At 30.9% G+C, this 26481-nt stretch overlaps 1 protein-coding gene across 4 annotated transcripts; it reads right to left on the bottom strand.

Annotated features, from left to right (window-relative positions):
* Positions 1-954: 954 nt before the first annotated feature.
* On the bottom strand, positions 955-25301 carry LOC108774343 (phosphatidylcholine:ceramide cholinephosphotransferase 2). Of its 4 annotated transcripts, none has more exons than XM_018540432.1 (6): positions 24997-25301; positions 4648-5030; positions 2219-2429; positions 1864-2138; positions 1603-1778; positions 955-1439 (listed from the first exon to the last, which is right to left on the bottom strand). In XM_018540432.1, the coding sequence occupies exons 2-6, from the start codon at positions 5027-5029 to the stop codon at positions 1284-1286; spliced, it is 1200 nt and encodes a 399-aa protein (XP_018395934.1). In that variant the 5' UTR covers position 5030; positions 24997-25301; the 3' UTR covers positions 955-1283. The 4 variants fall into 4 exon arrangements, with proteins under 4 accessions (XP_018395934.1, XP_018395932.1, XP_018395933.1 ...); XM_018540430.1 differs by lacking the exon at positions 24997-25301 and adding an exon at positions 24513-24793; XM_018540431.1 differs by lacking the exon at positions 24997-25301 and adding an exon at positions 24490-24539.
* Positions 25302-26481: the final 1180 nt, after the last annotated feature.

Raw genomic sequence — 26481 nt, 5'->3', positions numbered from 1 at the left:
GGAATTTTGTAATTTTAGTTAAATTATGTAATATATGGCCCAACGCAAGTAAAATTTGGATTTTTTATCTGCCATATATACAAGTTATTGTTATTATTAATTCGTGTACATATATAATTTGTATATATGGCAGATACGAGATGCGAATTCCATCTGTGATGGTCATATATTACGAAATTTAATCAAAGTTACAGAAAATTCCTTAATAATGCTATTAAAACTTTTTATCAACTTTATGTATACATATATATACACATATGTATATATACATATATAATGGAGATGTCTTCTTATGACTTGGTGCATTTAGTCTGTCAATATTATATGATTTAATATTCATTATTGAGCGTTCTTGTTTTGGTCCCGCGAAATTGCACAATCGCTTCTAGTATTGGATATTGGGTATTTCTCTCCAAAGCACGAAGGAAACAATTTCGAGGATAATCAGCAATAAAAAACTTTAATTAAGGCATATACATCACGCGAATCTACAGTACATTTTTGGCAAATTCGTTTGCAAAATCGTTTTTCATCGGAATAATTTCGTATCGCAAATGCAAAGTCAGGGACGACGACGTCTAGACATTGGAAGATCAAGACGTCGACTCAAATCGAGCATGTAACGTCAAAGATTCGTTTAGAGGAAGGATTAAGATTTTGTCTTAATATTTATCTATACAATGGCCCTTTAAAGTTTACAAATACTTCTTATTGCATAATATCGAGTTTTTAAAAACACACATTTATCCTATGTTCATTTATTATATTACTTTCAATTTGTAACTACATAGTTGAAAATATAAACGCTATAAAGCGAATTAATATGTGTCTTATTAACTCGAATATCTTCCTCCATCCGAATCTTTATGATATTATAATAAAATCCATCTTTCTATGTCTATTCTTTATACTGTATATAAATTGTATAAAAATCAAGCAAAGTAAATTCGGGCTGACTGGACGATAATTTTACGTGAAAGAGCACGGGTACTGTGTCTATATAAATTCACGATTGAATTATACAGAGGTGAACAACACAAAATTCATGTTTCAACAATGAATGCGCGATTACTCTGAAAACAACCGTATGTCCCATGCATATTCTTTAGTGACTCCATGTTAACAAGCCTCGATTTATATACATACATTTGTGAATGCGTGCGTATGTATGTGTGGGATATGTATGTATGTGTATGTGTTATATGAGTGTATTGTGTAAAATATATACAACAAAAGTAACTCCTTTGTTTTTAACAGCCTCTATCATAAAACCAAGATAAGTATTAACTGTCCCGGTTAGGATGCTTGGCAAGAAACCGTCGAGGCCAAGGTAGAGGCCAGTCGTATTGTCGTGGCACTGTTCCGCCCACATTTTTCTCAAAATACTTGAAAATAGAGAACCACCAGAGACGGGCCAAAAAGTTGTTTGGTCCGTATTGCTGCAAAAAAAATTTATTATATTATACATTAACAATATATAAATTATAATACAAATGTAACATTAAATTATAATTAATGTTATTAAAATTATATTAATTTTTAAATAAATTATATTTTTCGTACAGCAGAGAATTTTCATTTTTGTTCGAAAATGAAACATACCTTGAGATTTGAATTATTGGCTAGCGTGTGATAAATATACCACAGACGCGTAGTAACGTAGTAAGCTATAAGTACATCCACGGTATAATGGCCATGAGCTACCAAGACCATAATTACCCCGACGAGTACCGCTAAACTAGCTAACCAATGAATCGGTTGACATCTCCTTGGAGAATCTGAAATTACAAATTACTATGTGAAATTATACCGACATCATGTATATCCGTATTTATTTCTTGAACAAATGACGAAGATACATACACTCCTTAATAATCAGGTAACTGAGTACAAGCACAACCGTGTGCCCACTGTAAATGTAATCTCCGCAATAAGTGTGCTTGCCATTAATAGACAAACCGAAGCCGGAGATGAGCTGCAAGACTCTCTTTGTCACGAGAAGCGGACTGGTGTTGTTCGCCTTCGGGCTACAATAGTAAGTTTTACTGGCGATCGGTAAGACCGTCACGTACATTGTAACGCTTCTCATCATGTAGAGTAAGCCCATCAGCAAAAATATTCGTCTAGCTACTATGAATCTACGGAAATAAATTAATTACATAGATTTATCTTTAGCAAAGATGATTTGGTATCGATTTACTTTGGGTTTAATACATACCTATGTTTATGAAAAATAATAAAAACCATCGCGGAATTGGACATGATCATAATCAAGACTTCCGAGACATTAAGCGCCCAATCCTGAGCATTGACATTGTCTAGTACCACATCGGGAAGCGGTCCATACGTGTTTCTGTCTGGGACGCGCTCGTGTACCATTGCGAGGGAAGCCGTCGTTAGTATGAAGTTTACAACCATAAAGAGAAATGCTGTAACAAAAAGCATCAAACGTATACATATAGATCTCTGTATGCAACTCTCCGAATGCAATTAGCATACTATTTTCTTTTTTCATATATCATTTCTTAGTTTCTTCCGTTCCCGGGTGTTCGAGAATAACCGCGAATTAATAAATTCTGTCATGCAACGACGATCCGCATCGTATCAGATATACATAACGGGACTCGTGAAATCCGCTGCGTTGTGCATTTCGTGAACAACAGCGAATATCCAATTGCTCATTTCAATTAACTCTGATGCAAAAAGCAATCGAGATAAATTATACGAACTCTAGGCAAGAGGAAATCGATGGGAGGGAGGCTCTCTGTGATATCAAGTTACGCGAACAGAGATGTATCGAACGAATACCAGGCCATGTAATGACCTCGATCTCGATGGTCTGCTCGCTGCGAACGAATGTTACGTACACGGAGTTAAATTAGAGAGGCTCTGCAGTCGGCGGAATTATCTGGTGAGTTTCTTGATATTTGCTCAGAAAATAGTTTGCTAATTCTCGTTCCATTCTTATTGCGTCAAGACGTGTCATCAAAACATCCGGCCATAGTAAAAACCGAGAAAACTGATAGAGTAAATATAGAACATTTGGTGTTGTTCTCGGTGTTTAATTACTCAATGCCGTACGTACGTTTTAACGACGCATTGCTTAATGGTCAAAATATCTATTTACTAATTATTATAATTAAATAAAATATTCGAAATATCTTATCATTTCTGAAATTTATTTTTAAAAATTTCATATTTATATATTCTTGTAAATTTGCGACACAAAAAAAAAATTAAGATACAATTTACGAAATTTGTTTTAAAAATTATAATAAAAATAAATTTTTTTTAAAAAAAGAATATATTTTTTGTGAGTTTAGTGAATAATATCGTATGTCGATTTAATCATCATGACGAATATATAATAGCTTGGCTATTAATGATATTAATTTTTTCGGCATTTTAAAGGTCTTGGACTTTTATTTTAAATCACGAAAAAATTATTATACTATTAATATGCTAAAGTAGAATTTTCGTATATCAGAATGTTTATTCAAATTTTATTACAAAATTCTCCGAAAATTCCTAAATTTTGCCATTCAGAATTCAAGGTAAGATTAGAAACTTTTTAATGCATTTTAAAATAAATTAGAATGCAAGTAATGCAAACTATATATTGTAAATTAAAATAAAATACAAGGATTCCATGAGACTGCATCTATCCTTTTCTTCAATCAGAGTCGCAAAATTATATGATAAGATAAGTATAGGGAACGCTCACTACAATATCAGTGAGTTTCTCTCTTCTGCTGTATATTATCATCTACTGTCACCCGATGTTTTTTTATAAAAACTCACGAGATATAAATGAGAATGTAAATGTACAGTAGTAAAAACCAAAAGTTAATATATCACTTATTGTTAGATTTTTTTAGAATAACTTGATTTAAAATGTATGGACTTTTATTAAATTAAAACATTTTGATAGCATGATTTTTCATCAAATAATGGAAATAATAATTTGAAAAAAAATTCATTTTATTTGAAATCACAAAAATAAGTTAAATTGAATAACGAACTTTGAATCGCGCGCCATAAGAAGTTTAAATGCTAGCAAAATTTTGAAACACAAAAGTAATCACTAAAATTAGTTTGTAATTGTGAAAATAGCGATATGAAACACAAAGACAATATAAAAACACGATTTTATAAATATCAACAAAGGTTTTAAAAATCATGATGTATTCTATTAAACTTCATCATACGTATGCAAAATGCATCTGCCACTAAGTGTCTACTACAAAATTTTAAGCGAAATCTATTCTATTTTGATGAAAGTTATACTCCTGAAAACTTAAAAGATATACTTTTTGGTACTGTATATGCATGTGTATGTCATACTCATCGTTCAACTGATTGCCGACACTTTGTATTATCAAGAACAAATAATAAAAAGAATTCGTTTTCCAAAAAAAGCACGATTTAAATTTAAAAGCAAAATTTAAAAAATTTTCCTAAGTACTGGTAAAATTGGTATGAAGAATTTTAATTTTCAAAGATGAAAGAGAAATCTTTTGAAAATTCCAAGTTTTTCCATGTAGAGTAAACATGTTTTTTTTCCAAGGTACAGCTTTCCATGTGTCTACACGTTTCTAAAGAACCTTTCTTTTTTTTAAGTACAATGACTTTCGCACGTTCTCTTACCGAGAAACGTTTTCCATTTTTCCTTGGGGAAACGTGGCTCTTCGCGTAGGGGCGCCGGCATGTCGATCTTGACCATGCCACTGCTGGAACCATTCGGTATCCCAGGATGTCTACCCAGACCTTCGATGTCCTTTTCGTCCTCATCATCCTCGTAGTATTCCGAACCCGAGGCCACTCCGGACCACTTGTCCTTACTTTTGGATAACGGTGCGCCGGGCAAGAGCGGTTGCCGTTGATAAACATCGCTGGACTGTGCCATCCCGCTGCTGCTTCCATCAACCGCCGCTTCAACGTCCCTCTCGTGGCCCTCCCCGGCGCCCAACGGTCGATCGAAACTTCCGTAATCGTTGTGCAAACTAGTGACCTTGGGATCTAATACCATCCTGCACAGAACAGAAATCGACTCGTCCTGAATCCAAACTTTCGAGATGCATACAATACATATATCAGGAAACCTAATTATTGTCTTGTGTTTTACTAGCATCTTCATTGGCGGCAAAGATGACGAAAAATGAGAAGAATGTATGAACTTGCGAAAATGAAACTAATCTTGGTTTACACGTTACTTGATCGTGAAAAATAACTGAGCCATTGCTGAATCCACCATTGGATTCAACTATGGTCGAATCTAGATCGCGAGATAAAAAATTGCTTTGCATGTTGCGTGTAAAATACTTAAAGGTGATGCACTATCTACCTTATAAAATCACATTAAAAAATTCTCAAGTAAAAAGATAAATATCGTTTAAAGCACTGAACTATATTTATACTAGAATATACTCTGGTCAAAACTTTTAGACGTGTCTGTATTCTTGGAGAGATGTGCGGATGCATACAGATGCATGCGTATAGATGCAAGCTCACTATCCTCTTATACATAAAAGCATAGAAGTGATCATTCTAGTATAGACATAGTTCAGTGATTTAGGCAACTTCTGATGGTCCGTCATATTTTTCGTTTACCTGCTTAAGGTAGAATAAGATAGATGCATAAGATAGAACGAGACAAGATAATGCATAGATCTCATTCTATCTTATGTATTAACCATCTCAAACTATCTCTATTTCATAATACCACGATGTAGTCTTTCCAATGACTGGTTTGACCGTCTCGAAGATGTGATGTTTTCACATATTGTTCCCTCTTTTTTCATATTTTTATCTACACAGCGTCGAAAGTGTCTTGAAACATTTTTCTCATTATCTGAAGGTCAAAATTTATTCGACTAACGTTCATTTCTGTCATTAACAATATAGATTCTTCAACTGAATTTAATTTACTCTCTTTTTTTTAGTACTATACTAGTACTCTACTAGATATTAGAAGAAGATAAAGAGTAAGTTGAACCGAGATTGAAGTTAATTGGTAGAAACAGGCATAAATGGTAGTTACTTGTCCAACGATCGACGTACCGATAAAATTGACATTGTACGTGACATACATTTGCGAACGGTGCATATTTACCCAGAGCGTCACGTCCCGTAAAGTGTGATATTTTTAGACATTTGCTGCCATACAGAGGAAAAAGATTATCGTGACTAGAAAGAAAGTGCGGATTCGAGCTGACAAAAGTCGCTCGTCGCAATCGAACAAGATGACTGTCTATTTGTGGATAGAGCTCACTCCGCGTGATGTCAGAATCATAATCGGAAACGACGGTAGAAGGAATGCGGCACCGCTAGTAGTATTAGTAGCTTGTAAGTATATCTTATTTTGTAAGAGGTTGCGCATAATCAAAAAAATAGGGAGCAGAGAATAAGAATTTCAGCCTATTACAAACTGTGAAATACTTTTCCACAGTACGTAGTTTCTAATAGGTTAATAAAATTATTATTCTTTTATGTCTTGTTTATTTCTTTGATTGTGTACAGCTTCTAATTCTTAAGGGAATGCTGGAGTCATTTGTAATATTGACGAAACGTGCATTCCGTACTCTTTTTCATTTTCGTCGTTTTCTATAGAATATAAAATCCTTTTTCAAAATAAAAGAAAAGACTCAAATTGCAAATAACTGTCAGAAAACACAAACCTGTATAAAAAACAAAAAAATTACATATATTGTAACAATTTCCTGTTACCATGTTATTTCTTCACATTATAAAAATAATCCCAAATACATATATCCAAACAAAAAGTAGTTTTCTGAACATTTGAATAATGTATAAGAATATAATGAGATTTTTAAATTATGATTTTAAAGCTTACAAGAGAAATGAATGAAAATATACGATCTAAGTATACATGACTTACATAAAAATATGTGATATAACACACAGCACAAGAAATGTGTGTATAATTATAATATAATATATAAACATTACATACAATACATTAAATAAGGTATTAAATAAACATTATGTTTCACCCTTGTGAAGCTAGCCTTCCCTTATTAAAAAAAATAATTTTTTTGATAGTTCTGAATAGATTTCCAATAGTTCCAGAGTTCCTGATAGGTTTAAGAAATAGTTCCGTTCGAAAAAGTAAAAAAAAAACGTCTTTAAAAAACTCGAAATTGACACCTAAAAAACAGTCATTACTTTTGATTCAACAGACTCAACAGTTGAGTGAGCGCTCGCTGTTATTGTAACGTATTTTTCTAGATCATTCAATCACAGATCTTTAGATCTGATTAGATTGATTAAGTCCGCCCGTCACTCCAGCATCCAATTAAAGTTCGAAGTTTACATAACGATATTGTTATGTCGTCGCGCAGTAACTTTTTTATTTTAACTTAAAGCAATAAAATTGAACAATTTATAACTTAAGAAAACATATATTAAATTTGACTCCTTAATTTATTATTTATTAAGTACATACAATAATATGGATGCTGTTAACTTTGAAATGAAACACAGAAATAACATAATTTACATTTAAACATACATAAAAGTTAAAAATAACAAAGTTTAAAAAACAAATGTCAAAAGATTAAGTTGCCATTGAACCTTTGACAATCTAACAATACTGCATTACGTATAAGGCATAAGAAAAATAATTAGTCTTCCATTTTGTATTCTCATTAATTGATTTTTTTATGCCTTATGCATTATGCAAAAGTCAGAGCCATATAAATTACAAAATTATCTACTGAACGAGTACACGGAAAGAACGATTTTGCTGAGCTATCTAAAGCCGGATACAAAAATTTGAAAATAATTTTGTTAAACTCTTAAAATATAATGATTAGATAAATCTCAAAATAATTAATAGAATCTCAAACATGATGATCAATGCTGGAAAAAGTTTTGATATTGTCGCAATTAGTTCCAGCATCCCACATAATTGTTTCGATGATTTAATAAATTTATTTTCAGATTTGTATCCAGTTAAATTTGTTTAAATACGTATTTCAGCAAAACCATCTGTGTATTTCAGGGGTCTATGTTTTGTGCAATCAAGGTAATGATCAACCAAATGAGATGTATACATCGGTCACACTGAGAGAAAAAATTTTTATTCCTCTATATAATTTTTATGACCCATTTGTCCTTTCGCTTACACTGCAAAGAAATAACAATTGGAACAACTTGCGTAACAACACGTAGGTAATCTGAGGTAATCCTCAGGTGAAGAAAAATATTTTAATTTTCTTACTTAGCGTCATTATGACGAGTCTCTTCTTTTACCTGCGCCTCGTGCACGTCGCTTGGCGTCTCCGAAAACATATCACTGCGGCGCGGTGCAGCGTTTCGTCCAGGCGCGAACTCTCGTCAAACACAACCAGACGCATTTTAATAGAATCGCGCTATGCTGCACCGTGCATCGGTGAAATATAACGCATTGCTTTCGATTGGCGAACCGGCTATACCACGCGACGTTAGGATGATGTATCCACCCGTGACATAAATGTTTAACATCAAGGACCGTGCTTAACATGATATGTGATTTCATGGGAAAGGTAACGGCTGTGCCCGACACCTCTGTCCAACAACTCGAGCTCGGCACGGTAAGGCTAAGTATCGCCCACGTTTATTGAACAAATTACAGTTTGACGATACAGAACATGATAGTCTGCACTCATTAAAGCCTGGAGCATTTGCGAGATTAGTGTGATTACACAATTGTACTATTGTAACATATTGCTCGATCAATCAGGGGTACACACAACGTCAGAATATAATTTAAACTAAAATTCTCAAAAAATAGATATACAATATTACAAAATCTCACAAATATATATAATCTTTTGAAGAAATAATATCGTATTAATGTTCACGTACTATCATTAAAAGACTTAACTCTTTGTGTTTGAAGTGCTAATCTGATTGATTTTATAAATTGATTGATTCCACATACCAATTCAATTGATAATAACGATAAAACTTTATATAGTGTGTTACATCTCTCTTAAAAGGATAGTAGTTAAGAAATTTAAAAAATTAACTTTTTTATCTTTTTTAAATATTAAGAATCTCAAAAATAAGTTCTCAAAAGGAATCATTATCGTATTATCTGTATTTCTCAATACAAAAATGTATTATACATCATATATTTTTATTTAAAAAATATAATAAATGTATCATATCATATAACTCTAGAATATCTCTTTAATGTACATGTATAAAAAATATAGTATACGAAATATACGATACATATTTATCATAAACTCATGGCACGCAAAGTTAACTCATTGCGTGAAAATTTGCAGAATGTAAGTTAATGGGTTTTTTAATGTGAAGCTTATTGCGGAGATAAGTAATGTTAAAGAAGTCCAAACCGTCATTATATATATTATATAGATAGCAATCTTCCTTGACATTTTCACTAAAGAAAAATAAAAAATTAGTCGAAGAATCGGTTTTTGCAAAGTAATGCAAAGTAATGTACAACAATAGAACATCTAACAATACGGTTCTATTGATGATTCGGCATAAAAATGCGAATTTCTAGAACACAATTCTAATAAAAGGCTTTTCGTGCGAAACATCAAGAAACGAATCCTCAAGACGGGGATATTACTTTTACGAGGTCAAAAGACGGAATTCTCGGAATGTGACTTCTGGATACTTTCGTACCGATAAGGCGATAAGAGCTTTCTCACCTTAATCACGACCCTTTGACCCGATTATCTCATAGAAATCCATATAGTTAAATATGATATTTTTTTTTATTGATATAAATAAAACAACTATACAGTTTCAGTAGCACTTTTCCTGGTGCAACAATTCATTCTACATAAAAATACAAAAAATTCCGCATTTTATATACTAAAAGAATAAAAAAAAAACGTGCTAATTTCAATAATGTTCTAAGATTTTTAACAAAGTTTGGGTTGCGCAATATGCTGCATATACATATTTAAACAGCTTTTTTATTCTCTAAAGCTCTAATTCATTAAATCTTTTCAGGCGCTCGTAATTTAATTAGATACATAAAATTATAAAATCTCTAGTAATATATTTTATGAGGCATGTAGTTGATAATGTTTTTTTTTTAACAGAACATTGTTTTTTTTTTTCAAACATGTTTTTAATGCTTTATACATACTTCAAACAGTAATAATATAAAAAAACATGATGGAAACATGTTTAAAACATGTCAAAACACCGATTAAGCACATTTAAAACAGTTTAAAAACATGTTTAAAACATTATTTTTATCAATCATGGAAATGGTGTGCTTTTACAAATTTTAGAAATAAGAATAAATTTAACATATAAATACAAACATGCGTATTTATATGTAAAATTTGCTTAATATATGAATGACCGTATAATCGAGTCTTTGTGAACAAAGTACGTGGATCAAAATTAAAACATCATAGACATTTCAAAGAGAAGTCAGAACGGTCATACAATTTTGCGTTATTGATGATTTCTTACAAGTTAGAAAAAAGTAGGATAAGATATATGTATATAAACACGCAAGAAAAGCCTATTTACACATAAAAGGACAGTTCTTGTTCATATAAGACAGTTGAAAAAAAGTAAATAGAAATAAATTACTGGTGATTCTAATTGCGTTAATTGATTGAATAAAAATTTTTTGTTTATACTGTACAAAATTTTAAATTTTTTAAATTGTTATAATTACAAATTTATGTAAATATCATTGAAAATTAAAAAATGCAAGAACAAATAATTAATCTTACAGTTATTTCGAAGTATACATATACATACATTTAATTTTAATGCTTTAGTTTAAACTTGTGTAATCATAACATATTTTAAAGAACTAATAAAGCTGCTACGCATAAAGGTGCTTAAAACATAACTACAACTTACTTGCATAACGACGCAAATTATTGTGTGTATCTCTATATATGTATATATATTATATATATATATACTATTGTATATATGCTACTGTATATATGCCACTGTGTATATACTACTGTACGTATCGCACTTACCGCGCAATACTCACGTGTGAACAGCCATTGCTTTATTCTAGTTAATTCACAAAGTTCATTAATACTGCACACAATCTAGCATTGTGTAGTAGGTTTTAAATAGAAACTTGTGTCAAACTTTTGTATAAAACGAAGAAAGTCAAACAGATATGTAAAAATTAGTCATTAGCAAAAATAACATTTCGTAAAACAATGATAATTATCGATTCCATATTTGAAATTAAATGTCAAATGGCTGAAATATTTTTAACGCACATATATCTCTTTTAATTATTAAATTTGATTCTCTTTAATTACATGCTTTCGCGAAACATTATGTATATAGCTATATACCATACAATAAAGTATGATAAACTTGCGATAATATCAGTTCTTAAAGGCGGATTATTTACTTATTTAATTGAATATTTACTATTCTAAGGTCTTATATAGTATATAGAAGAAGTATGTAGAAGTCTCAATAACTTTTATAACAGGTGAACATTTTCACATAACTATGTTCGAGAACATACGACACTATCTAACAGTTCGTAATCCATTAGAGTGGAAATACGACAAAACTTTACGACAGCTAAGCACATAGTTATCATTATTGTCTACCAATACTACTACTATTACTATACTGTTACTACTACTACTATACTATTACTATACTATTACTATCTACTACTTTCGACGCGTCACTGTGCCAAATTGCAACGCGCGGTTTACTGTGAAATACGATAAGTATAGCCACTTGTCGATGCAAAACATGAAAGAAGATGTCAGTATAATTGTAACAATGTTTGGAATTCCCAGACAATTCTATATTTAAACGACTACGATGCTTTCATTTAGTTTGAAAGTCTACACAAATTGCTCAAAAACAATTCCATATATACGAAAAGAACGACTTGCGGAGATATTAAAAAATTTAACTATAGATACAGATCTAAAAAATAATTTTATTGAACCAACAAAATAATATGTAGAAATTTCAAACATGATAAATAATTATACTGCTAAAAAAGTTCTGACACTCTGACAATCAATTTAAGCGTTGTAATTATTTTGATGATTCAACAAAATTATTTTCAGATCTGTATCTAACTAAATTTTTGAATATTTCAGTAAAATCGACTTTTCCGTATACATTTAATGCTTATTGCGTATGCATATTGGCCATAAAAATAACTGTAAATTGTATCGCGTGTATTTTCTGATAACAGACTAACATCCTCATGTATACATTTCAATATTTATACTTCGCCAATGAATATATTATTTGTGACTCTGAGAGAAATATATATAAAAAAAACTTATTAAAAAACAGAAAACTCTACTTCAAAAATAATTTGTTTTATATAAAAAAATTTATAAATATATATTTTTTCAAGAATTGTTATTTAAAAAAATGATTCTAATTTTCAAATGTTTGTCGATGTTACAATATTGCATATAATATTTAGATAAAATACTAATACATCAAATGTTCAATAAATAAATGATAAATATGATTCACGACTTGGTAAATTAACGTATAATTTAAAGTATAATGTTCGAGATATGGAGTTTATTAACTCCAAAACTGAAATGAAATATAAATTACGACCTAAATAAAAATTCTTTGTCATCGCGCAAAAGCGATCGCAATAGCGAAACCATCTATGTTTTTCAAAGCCTGGAGAGTTTGACTGCAATATCGCACTAGTCTCTTAAATTAAACGTGCCACAAAATTACTATTCTATCGTCGGACTACGAAGTAATTTGCAAAATGGCATGAGCTTTCTGTTGCCACGCAAATTGGAAAATTGCTCATCATCAATTCTAAATGGTGTAAAATTATAGCTTGCCGAAAATCTTTTTCGCGTATATGCCGTATAGTAATGACGTCACAACGTTATTTTTTATACGTTGGAAAAAAGTGTCTTTTATACTCGAATAAATTATCTTTAATAATATTTCCTTTCTGTTATAATTATTATCTGTTGATAAGTTTTATAATTTTATGGACAATATTGAAGCTCAATATTAGATCATGGTTTGCATAATACGTCATTATATAGGTATTTGACTTTTTTAAAAATCGGTTTTAAATGCCTTAATAAAAAAAAACGTTAAATTTCTATGTGTATACCTAATATACATTTTCCAATATGATATTCCCTATGATATTTCGTGAATAGAAAATCTCGATAATTAAAATCAACATACGAGAATTAAAATGAGAGATTTAATTTTTATTTTCTTTCTGAATGTCTATACTGTCCAATTTCATATTTTTGTATTAGTTTTTTGGAAAAGATTTTATACTTTAGAATTAATTGAAAAATTGTCTGCAAGAATGGTACAGATTGACTACATTATTATTATAATGAAAATTGCACCGATGAGAATAAATCTAATTAAATTTATCATTGTGTTTCAAGATTAAAAAAAATGTCGGTGCGCAGTTTACAGAATTGAATATAAATTCACATTGAAATGTTTAAGCACCCAGATTCGCTGCTTTGAGCGAGAGAATACAAGATTCTCTTTGTTACTTAATTAGATTTAACTATATTAGTTTTAACCTTTTCAAGATATATATATATACACTTATCGTTTTCGTGACCATAGGGTCACGGGAACTCGGGGGAGATCGATCGAGGGTTCAATCACCGCTCTTCAGACACGGTTCAACAAGCCGTATCAGAAAACTAACGAGATTTGTGCAATCTTGTTATATGCGGCATGACTCACTTATTCACTGAATAATTTACAACGCAATTTGTTCAAACTGTAAAACTATTGATTACACTGTATAACAAGGATTTTGCTTCATGTCTTGTGGCAGGTGATTCCAGGGTTTGCCGAGGTGGGTTTTATTGGGCTGGGCCCACCTAAAAAAACCCACAGAAAAACCCAGTCAACTATTTTTATTGGAAGTAACAAAGTATGATCAATTATCGAAGAAAGATAGAGTACCATGATACTTAAATTAATTCAAAATTAACTTATTATTGTTATATATTTTTATTTAAAAAAAATTAAACTCAAAAGTTACAAATAAAAAACAAAATTGTAATTTAAATTAAGACCAATCGATGGTTAATGAGTTTTGTTATCAATGGAACGCAAATAACGATAAACAAGCAATAACGATAAGCAAGTTTCGTTGCTTTCTCTTCTATTTCCCCCGCTAAGAATTTCAATTTCCGTTTTCATGGACCGTTTAATAACAGCAATACTTTGGCATCTCGTAAGGTGCTTCAAATTGATATTTTTGAATAGAGGAAATCATAACCAATCAGTTGGTATAGATAAAAACAGAGGAACGGGGTTTTATTAATTTTTTAACAATTTTTCAAGTTCGAGTTGGACGCCGCTTCTCAACAAAAATGCAACAGCAGTATAAAGTTTATAAAAACTTTCAATCAAGGATTAAAAATCATAAAAGAATTAATAAACGACCATGCCTCTGTTCTGATCAATACCAATTGATTAGTTACGGATTAGTTATGATCTCTTCTATTCAAAAACGTCAATTTGAAGCACTTTACTAGGTGCTAAAGTACTGCTAAAAAAAATTGCAAATTCTTTCTTAAGAATGAAACGATGCCACGACCTGCCCGGAGATGGCCTTGATTATTGATAAAAAAATATATGCTATAATATGGCTGCTAAATTGTTTTCCTTACATTTAACTCCAAACAAAAGTGGAACTTGAAAACACGAATAATCTAATAAAACCCAATAAAACCCAATAAAATCCGATAAAACCCTATAAAACCCGACCGGGCTGGGTTTTTTCAAAAAAACCCGGTTTTTTTCAAACCCTGGGTGATTCTGCTAAATTTTGTTCCGTAGATTACAAATCCGTAATTAAAAATGTTTTAATTGTCAGATATTTAAAAAAAAAAACGAGATTAAAAAGTAAAAAAAAAATATTTCTGGCATATTTTTAAAGTTATTTAAAAAAAATAGGATGTCATAGAAATTCGAGTATCATCTCGAACGAAAGAATAAACCCCCCCCCCCACCCCTTAAAGTAACCAACCACTCTCTCCTAAAAAAATTTAATCATTTTATTTATTTATCTTTATTTTATGTTTACAGTTTAAGGTTCGAGCTATCATTCGAGCTAATACCCGAATTTCTATGATGTTCCTCCCTCTCTCTATTCTTTTAAAAACAACTTCAAAAATAGCCAAACACGCATTTGTGTGCATTTATTTTTTAAATCGGTTTTTCTAAAAAAAAAAACTTGATGTGCTGAAATATTTTTAATTACGAATTCGTATTCTACAGGAAAATTCTTACCAGAATCATCTGCCACATTTCATGAAAAATGATTTAAAAATGATTTATTGTAGTGTTATTGTACACTTCCACGAAAAAGTCCTCGATAAACTATGTAATATTTGAAAAAGATCGAATAGCGCGATGCGCTAGCCACGAATATTTGTTTCAAGATTATTATTAAAATATACCAATACAATGCTGTTATCAGCTATTGTGACGAAAATTAAAAAAAAAAAATAAATTGTAAAATATTTTTTTAATATATTTAAATAGATATCAGTAGTGCCTGATCATTCTTCACATCAAATAAACTAATATAGTGAACGAATTTTTATACAGATTATCGAGTAATAAATAACTGATACATCTGATAACGTCATAGTAAAAAAAAAATGAAAGAAATCGATGAAACGTTCGTACAATATGTTGTTTAAAAATTTATATATTTAAAATTTATAAAATTTAATTTAAAAAATTGAATATATATATATATGTATGTACATTTTCAATTTTTTTATTAAATTTTATCTCACACGATTTCTTTTTTCGTAATTCGAGCACGGCTTTTCAGTGAAACCCCTATCTAATTACGTCACGAACAGACTGCCTAACCCATGACTCACTTCCTTTTTCCTCTCAACTGATTCACGGCAGTCGGCCTCCGATATTTCCAATTAATTTTCGATCGCTCAAATAGATGCCACGTTGGCGTCATTAAGGCATTGAGTGATGGCGCCAATTCGTTAATATAAGTAAATAATGTTAGAAAATAAATTTCACGTTCGCAGAAATACATTAATGTCACGAGGAAAATAATTACCCTATTATTACAAACGACTATGCTGTTAAAAATGTCATGAAATTTAATGTACTTTTAAGTTACACAAGTTAAATTTAATTTAATGACATTACTTTAAATTTTATACATCTATAACTAAAAAATATACGTGTGTAAAATTTAGTATATTTTCTATAAAATTTTATATGGATTTGGGTAAAATTTAATTCGTGGATACTAAATTTAAGTTACTTGTAACTTTATTTTCATTTCACAACATCAAATATTTTTATTAATGCAGTTTAATGAAATTTGATGCTTTTTTTGTAATAGTATAGATACTTATATTCAACAATAAAATAATAGTAGGTATATTGATTAATAACTCCAAAAATAGAATAATGAAGTGATGGATTGTTTATACTGTCTTTTTTAAAAGTATCTTACAATAATACGATTACAATTTCATCATTTTGCATATAATTATCTAAACAATTAATTATAGATTTAATAATAAATAAACTATATAATTTTTTGGAAGCTATTCTATTGTAGTTAATAATAAGCGCTAGTATATGTGTATGTAAACGATCGAATAGTTATATTTAGAGAACAGTTACGAATGTGACGAAATTTGTAAATCTCGAGGCTGAAACAACTGATTAAATAATTTATTGCAAGCGCATATAAATCAGTTCTATCACATATCGGATACACCCGCGTCTATCATATTACAGAGTAATCTGGGTCTGTGTTCTCGAAAAAAATATGGCATATGAAAATGTACAAAAATACTGTAGGACGTTACATATATTATAGATTTTTCTGGTATTTTCTGGTATTTCTGATATGCGATATCTTTCAAGAATAAGGAACCTTATTGCACACATGGTGGGTGTTCGTGTGTGTAAAAAGAATATACATGCCATTCGCTATCATAAATATAAATGATGAAATCAATCACAAATGATACGGAGGATATTGTAGCAGCTTGCTAATATCGAAGAATTGATGACGAATCTTGTAAAATTATGGATAGAATCGCTGTCATAGCACGTAGGCGATTGGAGGTCAAATTATTCCAATCATTTTCATGGCAATGTGAAAGAAGTTATAAAACTGACAGAAAATTGTGCATATTACTTTTAGTGTAGTTTACTTTATAATTTGCTCTCAATTATTCAAACAATAATTAAGCATAAATAACTTTGAGAATAATAAATGAATATTATTAGAAGCTTGTATGTTTTATCAAGAAGTTAATCTATATAATCTTTGCTAAAATCAACTCCCAATAGATTCTACTCATTTTCGGGAAGGAAAATGTATTCAAATACATTGATTTCAATTCCTAAGCTTTTTATTTGGAAAAGTAAGTTAATTAGAAACAAGAATTATATGTATGTTATCGTATGTATATTATTATATGTATATTATTATATGTATGTTATTATATGTATGTTAATATATGTAATTAGAATTACATGCATTTAAGTAAATTTATTTAAGTAAATTTTCCTCGAACTTTTCAAATTTTGTTACATTTGTAACTGTTTACAATTATCGATTTTTCAAACGCATCTCACAATCTAATGTATTTTCAATGAAAATTTGAAAAACGGTATCTTAGTCTTTTTTTATTAACAAAAATAAAACAAATAAAGGACTCTTTCTTTAAAAACATTATAAACATGGAAATGGCATTGTAAGAGTCAAACGAAAAGTAAATTAACAAACAATTAATACATATATTCCAAAATGAACTTATAAAATTTACATAAATGTAACGATTAAAAAACAGATGTTAATTACATTACTAGTTTCGACCACCAAATCTAGTCCTCTTCAGATGAAACACTTTACGTTGAAATGTACATAATTATGGAAAAACATCAATACATAAGAAAATCTTGTGCGTAGTTAAATATATAACAAAAAATTTACAAATCTATACGTGAGAATATTAGTTGGTCCGTGAATCCATATATTTACAAAAATAGTCATAATGATAAATGTCACACAATAAGAAAATAGTCGGAATTGGTCCGTTGAGGATGTTTGACGTGTTCCATGTATAACTTTTTATCTCAAGATGTACTTCGATAGTTTTGTAATATTTCTGACATAAGTTTTTTTAAAGGAAAAAAATTTTTTTTTACTGTTTTCTTATTGTGTGACATTTATCATTATGACTATTTTTGTAAATATATGGATTCACGGACCAACTAATATTCTCACGTATAGATTTGTAAATTTTTTGTTATATATTTAACTACGCACAAGATTTTCTTATGTATTGATGTTTTTCCATAATTATGTACATTTCAACGTAAAGTGTTTCATCTGAAGAGGACTAGATTTGGTGGTCGAAACTAGTAATGTAATTAACATCTGTTTTTTAATCGTTACATTTATGTAAATTTTATAAGTTCATTTTAGAATATATGTATTAATTGTTTGTTAATTTACTTTTCGTTTGACTCTTACAATGCCATTTCCATGTTTATAATCTTTTTTTATTAATGCAATTTTTTTAAGTCTTCTTAGCTTGCTCGCTAATGATTAAAGGATCAATAAGGTTTCGATGTAAACGTTAATAGCATTAAACATCTCTTATCGTCAATAGGGGTTTGTCACGAAGCCGACTTTTCACGACGGTTTTGACGTCACTACATCCCGGACGTAAATACAATGAATGTCGTGTTATGTAATAACTACAGACACATTAGGAAATATTACCTGGAGAAAAAATCCGTACAAAAGAAGAAGACACGAGAAGATGTTCTAATCAGGTCTGTGGGTCATAAATAGCGAAATCAACAGAGCACAAAATATCGAGCATGTTCTTACTCACACGTCAAGTAAAAAAACCGTTTGTCGAGGCTTCATACTGCCGCGCTACATAATTACTACAGAAAGGAAAACCGTGCGTGAGTAACAAGGAAGAGAGAGAGATAAAGAGGGAGATGGAGATCTGGAGAGAGGGAAATTGTGGTAACCCTGACAGACGAGAAAAGAGAAGAGTGGAAAGGGAAGAGAAATGTCAGGGCAGGATCGAATAATCGAAACGATAAATGACGATAAGCGAATAAATGTAAGTATAAAAATTATGATAGAGTTTATTTAATCTTAACTATATATTACATTAAAATTAAAAATTTAAACACGAAAATTGCGATTGTATATACGGTTTGTAAGAACCATAAAGAATTTCCGTAAAGGAAATCATGAAGAAAGAAACATGTATAAAAGAAAAACTCCAGAAACACGATTTAAAACATCCCAAAATTAATTTTGTAAAATAGTATGACATAATGAAATCGAAATAACATGCTCACGGTGAACGAAAGCTGCTCAAGATCAAGTGAAAGGTCAAATCGCTCCAAGGTTTCGTAAGAGGCGCTGCTCCAAAAATACCAAGTTAAACATTATCCATTATATTCATAATGTCAAATCGTACCCAATTTGAATTTATTTTTATATGTCGTAAATGCTTTCATTCAATGTCGTTAATTTTTCTAAAACGTTGGAGTTAAACAACTTAACTCAAGAAAAAAATGTATTAAATTTAACTCGAATTTAATTTATTATTTATGGCCACCAGTCTGGCCGCGAGATAACAAACTTTAAATTGGCCGGTCGTTTTTGTCGTCAACTTCAGTAAGTTCGAATGAGATAGCGTGTATAAAAAGAAACGATATATATTATATATCCTTCTTTTTCACTCTTAGTTTGATAAAATAACTCGTGACCAACGGTCTTTGTGATGTCATTCTACACATAGAAATATACCATTTTATTGATAAAAACGATATTTAACAAAGAATATTTCTTTTGATAATAATTTTAAAATATACTTATTATAAATTTTAGAAAGATTCATTATTATGAACTCAAACAAATTAGTTTCTTTGGAAGAATATTATATAAAATTAATCGAAGAAACGAATTTATATAATGCAAATCGAATTTGTTTTAATTAAATAATCTTGATTAAAATATTAAACTTACCAAGATTTAGAATATACAACCTTGTGCAAAAATAGGCAGTCTTATTATTGTAGTGTATATCCGATAATTTTAGAATTTATTCTTTTATCAGTGATTCGTTGAATGGTATGTTTAGTCTAAAATGTAAACACAGATATGATTTCAATGAAGTAATAAATGACTAGAAGGCATCAATTGAAAATATTTATGTTTTTTCAATGAAGTATTATTCCATTGTCAGTGTTCGTAATGAAAATATAAGCGTCAATTTCATATTCTACTGCTCATATTTTTGAAAGATAAATTTTTTTTCCATAAATAATGCCTAAAAATGCACAATAGCGCTTGTTGATTCAACTTTTACACGAACAGGGCAAATCTCAGGTTGAAATAGCCCAAAGAGTTAAATGTTCGCGTGGACTAAAACTAAGAATGGACCTACTAAATACTGATAAAAGCAATAAATATTGACTAATTAAAAGTATATATAATTTTATTTTTATCTGCCTTTACCACAATTTAAAATAACTTGGTAGTTATAAGGTGGCTGATACTTTTGCACAAGGCTGTACGTATTTTTGGAATAAATTTAATGCTTGTGATAAACTTATAGATTTGCGGATATATAAATTTTTAAAATATACTTACAGGGACGGGTAATTATTACTTGTACTATAATACAATATGTATTTTTCTGTGTGCGTCGTTATTCAACAGACCTAAAATAACTAAGGATAGAATGACACAAATAGTGTGCTAATAGTATTTTCCCAAACGCATTTATAGATACAAAATTATACAGATCCAAAATTTGCGGATCTAAAAACGGATGAACGTTTCATTTTCTCGTGCACGTGCACTTGGCAGCAATGAGTGCGCGCGCACTCGGATACACAGGTGGTTCACGCGGTGATCTAACTTTACCTAAACAATCTTTAGACCGGAATCAGACTACACATTAAAGATTGAAATCGAAAATTGAAGATTAAAATTTGACCAATCAAAACAATACGAGCTAAAATTCCTTTGTTCCCATTGGTCAAATTTCAATCTTTAATCTCAATCTTTAACGCATAGTCTGATTTCAACGAGGATTTCAACCCTAGAAGGATACAGGCCGCACGATCACTCACCCTTCCATAATTTCATGCGTGTTTCTTATCAGGATTTAACCTTCATAGAGAAAGACTTTTCACGATAAAAATCAAATATCATAAATCTTGGAAGTGTTATCTATGTATAAGATCATAAGACATGCGTGATAAGTAGATATAAGCAACGAATTAAAATGAATATATTCATGGATGATGAATTGTTATATCAAGACCATAAATTTCAGATTATGTATATTTTTTTAGGATTATTAAATTCCCCCCCCCCCCCTTCAAAAAGCTAACAGCGCTTTAATCTCTTTCAGGATTTAAGAGATAAAACCAATGATATATTTTAAAAAATATAAGACACGCGCGTGATAAGTATAACCTCCAAATTAAAATGAGTATTCATAAATTTCAAACGTTTTTCTCAGGATTATCAAATTTCTCGAAAAAATTAGCAGTGCCGCTTTCTTTTTCAAGATTTAAGAGATGAAACCAACAATATGTCCCATTTACAAATATTTATAGCTTTCTTTAGACTTCCTCAAAGGATTTTAGAGATTTAAATCACAATTTACGTAACAAATCGTTTCATACAAATAATAACAAATCGAGGTTGATAATGGCTAAGGTTAACCGCTTTTTATAATACTGAATAGTCATATAGTTGTTGCGACGCTACAAGACGAACGAAGCTTGATTAACGGAAGGAGGGACTAACCGTCTTTGAACATTGAAGTGATGACGAAATTTATCGTCTTCTCGAGTCTCCATTGATACTGCGCTCTGAAATGCATTCTATGTGATAACGATGTCGATTAACTTATCTATAATAATCATCTGAGTGCAGTAAAGCGCTCAGATCGTGTAACGATTTAAAATTAACGAATCAACTTTAAAACTAATTTTGGTGAATTTATTACCGACGAAATCTTTCCTTTTCGATCATCATTGTCATTTGTAAGAGATCAACATCGTCAGCACGATGCGTTTCAGAGGACATTCTCGTTTCAACGTTCACATCTGCGGTAGACCAGATTACACATCAGATATTTTCGTAACCAGCTGTTCAATCAGCTGCGTCACAGATTACACGCGTATGCAACAATAACAAATATAAATTAACTGATAAGTATTTTCTTGCAGTATTTTTTTGTTTGTGATGATTATCTCATCTTTTTAAATCTGAAAATGTCAGATAATTGATATATGTATACACATAAAAAGAATAGTTTTATTGTTTGAAGTAACTGAAAATTTAGTTAGACACAGATCTAAAAATAATTTTGTCAGACTATCAAAATGATTATGTAGGAATCTCAAATATGATAAAAAGATATACTACGAAAAGTTTTAACGTTCCAACAAGTTTAAGCATTTTACATAATTATATTTTATTAATGACTCGAACGAAATTATTTTCAAATTTGTATTTAACTAAATTTTTAAATACTTCAATAAAACCACTCATTTCATTTCATGTACGAATAAGTATTCGTTGAAATGATATGACTAGTTTGAAAGTGAGATAATACGAATATTGTCGTGAGATAATACGAACAATGATAACGTTTGATTTGTATGTAGCTATAAAATCGTCACATAAAGGCGGCACTCGAAAGATTGAAACTTGTATTCAGAACGCTCTAATATCATAACCTTTATTTATCGATAAATACATGCTTTTATGCTCAAATTCTATAGTATATGCAACGTGAACTATATGCTAAATACGCTAACATCGCAAAAACTGCATTCTGAATACGGAAATGAAATTCTAAAAATAATTCAAAACGTATTAAAGATAAATAAAATTTAATAAAAAGCTTTCGTAACATTAATACGTTTTAAATAATTAAAATCTTGATTTTCGGAAAAAAATTTCTTTTTCTGAAAAAAGTAATTTAAATTTTAATCTTTCAAAAATTTTGTTTCATAAGATTTTATTATATTTTATTAATAAATGACCCATATTTAGATTTTTTCAAATATTCAATATGCAAAATATAAAATTGATAAAATTAATTAATGTCTAGATTAATGACTTATCTAAATCGCGCTAAATGAGAAAAATGATATCGATTATTAAAATACGTGATAATAAAATACGAAACTTTTATACTTGGAATTATGCACGATTCTCTATCGGAAAAATCATAAAACATTTTATCACGATCAAGTAGCGCAGTCAATTTCGTCATCAATTTAAAATCTGATAAATATTTTTACATTTTTGATAAATAATAATTTTCAAGAATGTGTGTAGTGTTCTATGGATGTTTTGTGTGTGTAAAATCAATAATATTAACAAACAATATATACAATTAAATATATGTGCATCTCTTAAAAAATACGCTACAATATACAAATATTTTTCTTATTTGGCTGAAAACTGTTGAAAAAGAAAAGTTAATTACAATGGATTCCATAATTCTAGGTGCGAGACGAACGTATTGCACGATTGACACGATATCATTAGCATAACTGTGTTGTCATGATAACGAATGAAATAAGAACACAGGGCAATGTCCATCTTGCGAAAATAATGATGCATGTTATTTTCTAAGCATTTTTTAAATACAAATATATCTACTTCTTACGTATAAAGACAAAATTAAATTTTTTAGTAAAAATCAACGTGCAAAAAATCAACGATAACAGAAAAGAACGGTTTGGTAGAAGTACCTAAAAATTTAGCTAGATACAGATCTGAAAATCATTTTGTTTGGACCATGAAAATAATTATGTAAAACGCTCGAACTGCTTGCAAAAATGTTAAAACTTTTGCAGAATTATCGTCAACGTTTTAACATTCTATATTATTTTGATAATCCAACAAAATTAGTTTCAGATTTGCATCTAATAGCGAATTTTAGTGCGCATCTAGTGCATATTAAAGCTGTTGATTTAAGCAATAGTATAAAATGCAAATATTTCGAATGATAAAATACAGACTTCACTTGACAAATACAATATATTTTTATATTCAATAGAATTTTATATTCAACATATATTTACGTCAATTTGTGTACGATTTTAACGTGCACTCGTGCGCACTGAGTGCATCCAATCGGATTCGCTATTAGATATCTCAGCAAAACCGTTCTTTCCCATGCAAGAATTAAAATCGTACGATAGAAATATTATAAATTTAAGTATCGTACAGAGTGTCATCGTACCATAAGACTGAAGGAAACCTGGCGAATATCGGCAGTAAAGTATACGAAACGAGGCTTTGTGCGATATACTGTAGAACTACGTAGACACCCAGAATTATGTATATCCAGAACTTAGGCATATAACCCCGATATCAGAAACGGGAATAAAAAACGAAAGAGAAAATAAATAGAAAGAACGAACCTGTAAATTAGGTCTCGCCATACCTTGTTAAAGCACTGGGCAATTCGACCTTGACAGGTAGTCTTAATTTATGCATTTTACTTTATACGTACACACACTGCTATGTCATTAACAGTACAGTCTCCTCTTTGCCTCTTTTTCTCTCTCTCTCTCTCTCTCTCTCTCTTTCTCCCGCAGCCAGATGCGTAGACGTACCCACAGGCGCGCGCTTTGCACGTCCCCGCTGTGTGTGCTGCGTCTACGTATGACTACGTGCGAAGCGATGTGTAACGGGAAACATAACCAATAAAATATGTACCCAAATACAATCGCTTTCTTCAAAGAGGGGAACGGAGGAGGGAGAGAGAGCCACAGAAAGAGAGTACGAACTCGTGGAGCGTGGGTATGGAGAGAGAGAGAGAAGAGACCGAGGGAATCGAAAGTCAGAGAAAGAGAAAGAGAGAACGTGTGAAACAAGAGGTATTACACACACAACACTAATCAAAACGACACACGAACGAAACTAACCAACTATATAACGGAGGAGAGCGGGGGAGAGGGCAGTCTAGTTAGTGATTTTTACATGGACGGCAAATGATTCCTCTTCGAGCTCACGCTCGTCTCTCGGCGACGATGAATTCTCGAGACTCGATCTCCGATGCAAATTCATTTAGTCGCTATTAGACACTCGCGACACGGGCAACGGACGCACGTCAACGTACGTATAGGTACTTAAAACATAGGTTTATTCCGTACGCGGAGTGTATCGGTTGGACGTAGGACGACGCCACCGGTGGCGATCCGCGTTGTCCGCCGTCGGGTCGGTCGGTCGGTCGCACACACACTGACTCCGACTGACTACGCGCACCGCACTCCCGCTCCCGCCTCTTCAGTCACCCCCGTCATCCCCCGTGCTGATTTGCATACTCCGACCCAGACGTAACGTTTCGTGGAGAAAAAAAAAAAAAGCACGAGCGAAGATGGCGTCGTGCGAGATTCGTCTATCGCGCGCATTCGCGACAACGCGAAATGACGAAACGAGCAATCCGGACGTATACTGTATACGTAGAGTAATTGTAACGAAGGAATGGAAGAGTCACGTGTGCAAAAAAAATGTTAGCGTTCGTCCGCGAGATAAAGCGTATGAGCGCGCGTTCGTTTCTTCGAATCGTTTGACGTCGCGCGGCGATGTGAGCGCACCTACGACGATTACGAATTGCGATAAAGTCAGCTGCGAGATATCGAATGCCAACCCGGCAAAATTCGAATTGTTCACGGAAAAAGAAAAACGGCTGCGACCAAAAGTGGTCCATCAATATATTTTTGGTTGTAAGAACTGTAGTATTACGATTGTGATAACCGTAAGATACCATATGTTAACGGTTGCTAAGATATGGGTCCATCTTACGGTTATCACCAAATTTGTATTAATAATGGACGGAAATTATCATTATTTCCGATTATGGCAATCGTAAGATTTTTTTCTCTTGGGTCTCTAGTTTGATTCGATCCATTATGATTACGATTGGTTTTGAAGATGTCAAATGAGGTTACTTACTGATTTATGTAAAATTTAATTATGAATTAATCAAATAAATCATTTGCCACTATTTATAATATATGACACAGTCCATTTAAAAAATAATTAGTTCGATTAGAGTGAAAGTCGACCGACAACGCTTATATGGATTTCAAAATAATTTATCCAAATATTAAAAGTCTGTTGTTTTTATACTTCTAGCATAATTTATTTTTTCTTTTTCTTCTCTAGTATAAAAATAAAAATAATGAACCGTGCAAGAATTCAATTAAAACGAACAGGCCTATTCACTTAGAAAAATAAAATTAATTATCACAATCTCTATATTAAAAAAAAATACAATTAGTTCAACTATAATGAAACTTGATTAACATATCGCTTGTGTGAGTTTCAATTAAAGTAACGTCTATCATTGTTTTAAAAAGTAAAATTAATTAATCGGTTTTTATTTAAAAAAAAAAAAGAATAGTACT

This window comes from Cyphomyrmex costatus, unplaced genomic scaffold (genome assembly GCF_001594065.2).
Source record: "Cyphomyrmex costatus isolate MS0001 unplaced genomic scaffold, Ccosl1.0 scaffold245, whole genome shotgun sequence".
In the NCBI taxonomy this organism is placed as follows: Eukaryota; Metazoa; Arthropoda; class Insecta; order Hymenoptera; family Formicidae; genus Cyphomyrmex; species Cyphomyrmex costatus.
Note: the sequence above shows the minus strand (reverse complement) of the source record. Positions and strands in the feature narration are given on the sequence as shown.

Excerpts from the sequence above, each read along its gene's own strand:
- LOC108774343 (XM_018540430.1), bottom strand. The coding sequence starts at position 24,565 with ATGCATAAATTAAGACTACCTGTCAAGGTCGAATTGCCCAGTGCTTTA. Across the intron at positions 2,139-2,218 it reads ATTATTTTTCATAAACATAG|ATTCATAGTAGCTAGACGAA; the intron begins GTATGTATTAAA and ends TTATTTCCGTAG. Across the intron at positions 1,440-1,602 it reads CCAATAATTCAAATCTCAAG|CAATACGGACCAAACAACTT; the intron begins GTATGTTTCATT and ends TTTTTTTTGCAG.